This window comes from Impatiens glandulifera, unplaced genomic scaffold (assembly GCF_907164915.1).
Source record: "Impatiens glandulifera unplaced genomic scaffold, dImpGla2.1, whole genome shotgun sequence".
NCBI classification, from domain to species: Eukaryota; Viridiplantae; Streptophyta; class Magnoliopsida; order Ericales; family Balsaminaceae; genus Impatiens; species Impatiens glandulifera.
In genome coordinates, this window is record NW_025919658.1 from 292847 (window position 1) to 294796 (window position 1950).

Genomic DNA, 1950 nt, shown 5'->3' on the forward strand with positions numbered 1-1950 from the left:
TCATCTCTCGTTCGATTCAGGGTAGAGGAGGTAACTTCAATAACCTGACGAAACTTAAACTTAAGATGGTGATGGCTATTGTCCGCGGTAACAAGATAGACTGGGGAGCCGTAATCTTCGAAGAATTCAGTGAAATGGTGATTCAAAAGGATGGCCGGGTTCAGGCCTTCGCAATGTAGATCGTCAAAATTCTCAAGTTCCTTAAGTTAGAACTTGGTGAAGGTGAACCGCTCCCACCCAACAACATTCTCAACTCTGAGTCAATGAGTGAGAAGACCGACAAAACGGTTAAGCCGAAGTCTTCAAGAACAAAGTCTTCAAAAGGGACCAGTTCTTCCGCTCCGGCTGAAGAATGTTCCAAGCGAGAAAAACCGAAGAGGAAGGCGGTTCAAGCCGAAGCCTCACAACAGAAGAATGGAAGAAAGAAGTCTTCTGCAAAGAAGAGCTCTAGCAAACTGGCTGACTCCGAGAAAACCCTTTCCTCGGACAAATCACCGAAGAGAACCGAAGACGTCTTCCAGCCCATTCCCATCAACACCGTTCGCCCCATCTCTATTGACTCTCAATCACCAAGGCAAACCGAACCCTCGGGAGCCACGAAACCGAGTCCGCATCAAAGGAGGAAGCAGAGGTCAGTATTCACTCTGAAAACTCCAAATCACCAAGCAAGAAGATCGACGAGGTAATAGCCGACGTAGGCTTAAATACCTCGGAAGTCATTGTGGACGTAGTCCAAAATATTGCTAGGGAAACCGAAGATGATGTGTCAAGTCGTCTTAAGTTAGCTGATCAGGGTGAGATACCCGATCAAAGTGAAATTCAACCGGTCGAAGAAACGGCCAAAACCGCGAACATCACCCCTCCGGCTCAGGAGGGTAATACTAAAGAACAGGAACCATCCGGTTCCGCAGGAAACAAGTCTGCCCCAAAAGATACAACGACCCAATTGGCCCAAGATGGGCCAGCTGCTTCAACAATTCTACCTGAAGGGCCAGTTCAGGATAACAAGGGAAAAGGTGTTCTGTAAACTGGCTCCCAACCCGAGATCATAACCGAAGGCAAGGTCACTTTCTCCGCAGAAGAAGAGGAGGATATGTTCGCTAGACTCATTTGGGACATGAACAGAGATGTCAGTGATCTGATATCACCATACCTTCTATGGGTACAGTTTCGCTGTGAGACAAAGCTGTCAGATATGATTCCAGGAATGAGCGGTAACAAAGAATGGGAGAAACTCGTAGAATTGGAAGAAAAGGCCCTCAAGCTGGCAAACACCAACCTTGTTCAACCCGCATTCAGCAAAACCGAGGTAATTCTCGAATACGCTCGGTTACAAGCAGTAGAAGACGCATTGAAGGAAGCAGAAGGAGCAGCGTTAACTCCGATTAAAGTAAGAATGACTGAACGGTTTCATCCAGTACGGGAAAAAATCCTTAAAAATCTTGACCGGCTCGATGCACAATGGAGAAGTAGTTGTAGGCACTAATTAATCAATGCCGACCTATATTAAAGCAAACCTTTCTTTGCTGCCGGGGAGACATCCAGGACAGCAGAAAACCGGGGACAAGATCTTCCTCAAACTGATAAGGCTCCGGAACTTGAGCAGTTAAAGCAGGTGGTGATCGATACACTTGAATCATGTCTTGGGAACTACAGCACCGCAACCGACGAGAAGATTGCAAAAGCTGAAACCAACCTGTCGAATACTATCTGGGGGTCCGTTCAAACCGAAATGGCCAACACTGTTCAAACCTCAATCAGATCCATGATAGATGAAGTTGTGCAAACCTCCGTCAAATCTTTGATCGCAGAATCCATTCAAACCGCAACCGCTCCCTTAGTCGATATGCTGCAGGCCATGGCTGTTCAAATTGGGGAGTTGTCCAAACTCCAAGTAAGCAAAACTCAAGAACAAATCAATTTTGACGCCGAAACCGCAAAGAAACTACA

General features: G+C 46.6%; 1 protein-coding gene across 1 annotated transcript; it reads left to right on the forward strand.

Moving 5' to 3' along the window:
• The first annotated feature begins 263 nt into the window (after positions 1-263).
• Positions 264-1027, forward strand: LOC124918311 (brain acid soluble protein 1 homolog). Its single transcript, XM_047458503.1, has 3 exons — positions 264-631; positions 748-812; positions 912-1027. Exons 1-3 carry the CDS (start codon positions 264-266, stop codon positions 1025-1027), a joined length of 549 nt encoding a protein of 182 aa, XP_047314459.1.
• The last annotated feature ends 923 nt before the right edge of the window (positions 1028-1950 follow it).

What these genes read in the sequence shown, in the direction of transcription:
- LOC124918311 (XM_047458503.1), top strand. Translation starts at nt 264, where the DNA reads ATGAGTGAGAAGACCGACAAAACGGTTAAGCCGAAGTCTTCAAGAACA. An exon ending in CATCAAAGGAGGAAGCAGAG is followed by an intron (nt 632 to 747) that starts GTCAGTATTCAC and finishes AAATATTGCTAG; the next exon opens with GGAAACCGAAGATGATGTGT. An exon ending in GGGTGAGATACCCGATCAAA is followed by an intron (nt 813 to 911) that starts GTGAAATTCAAC and finishes CCGGTTCCGCAG; the next exon opens with GAAACAAGTCTGCCCCAAAA.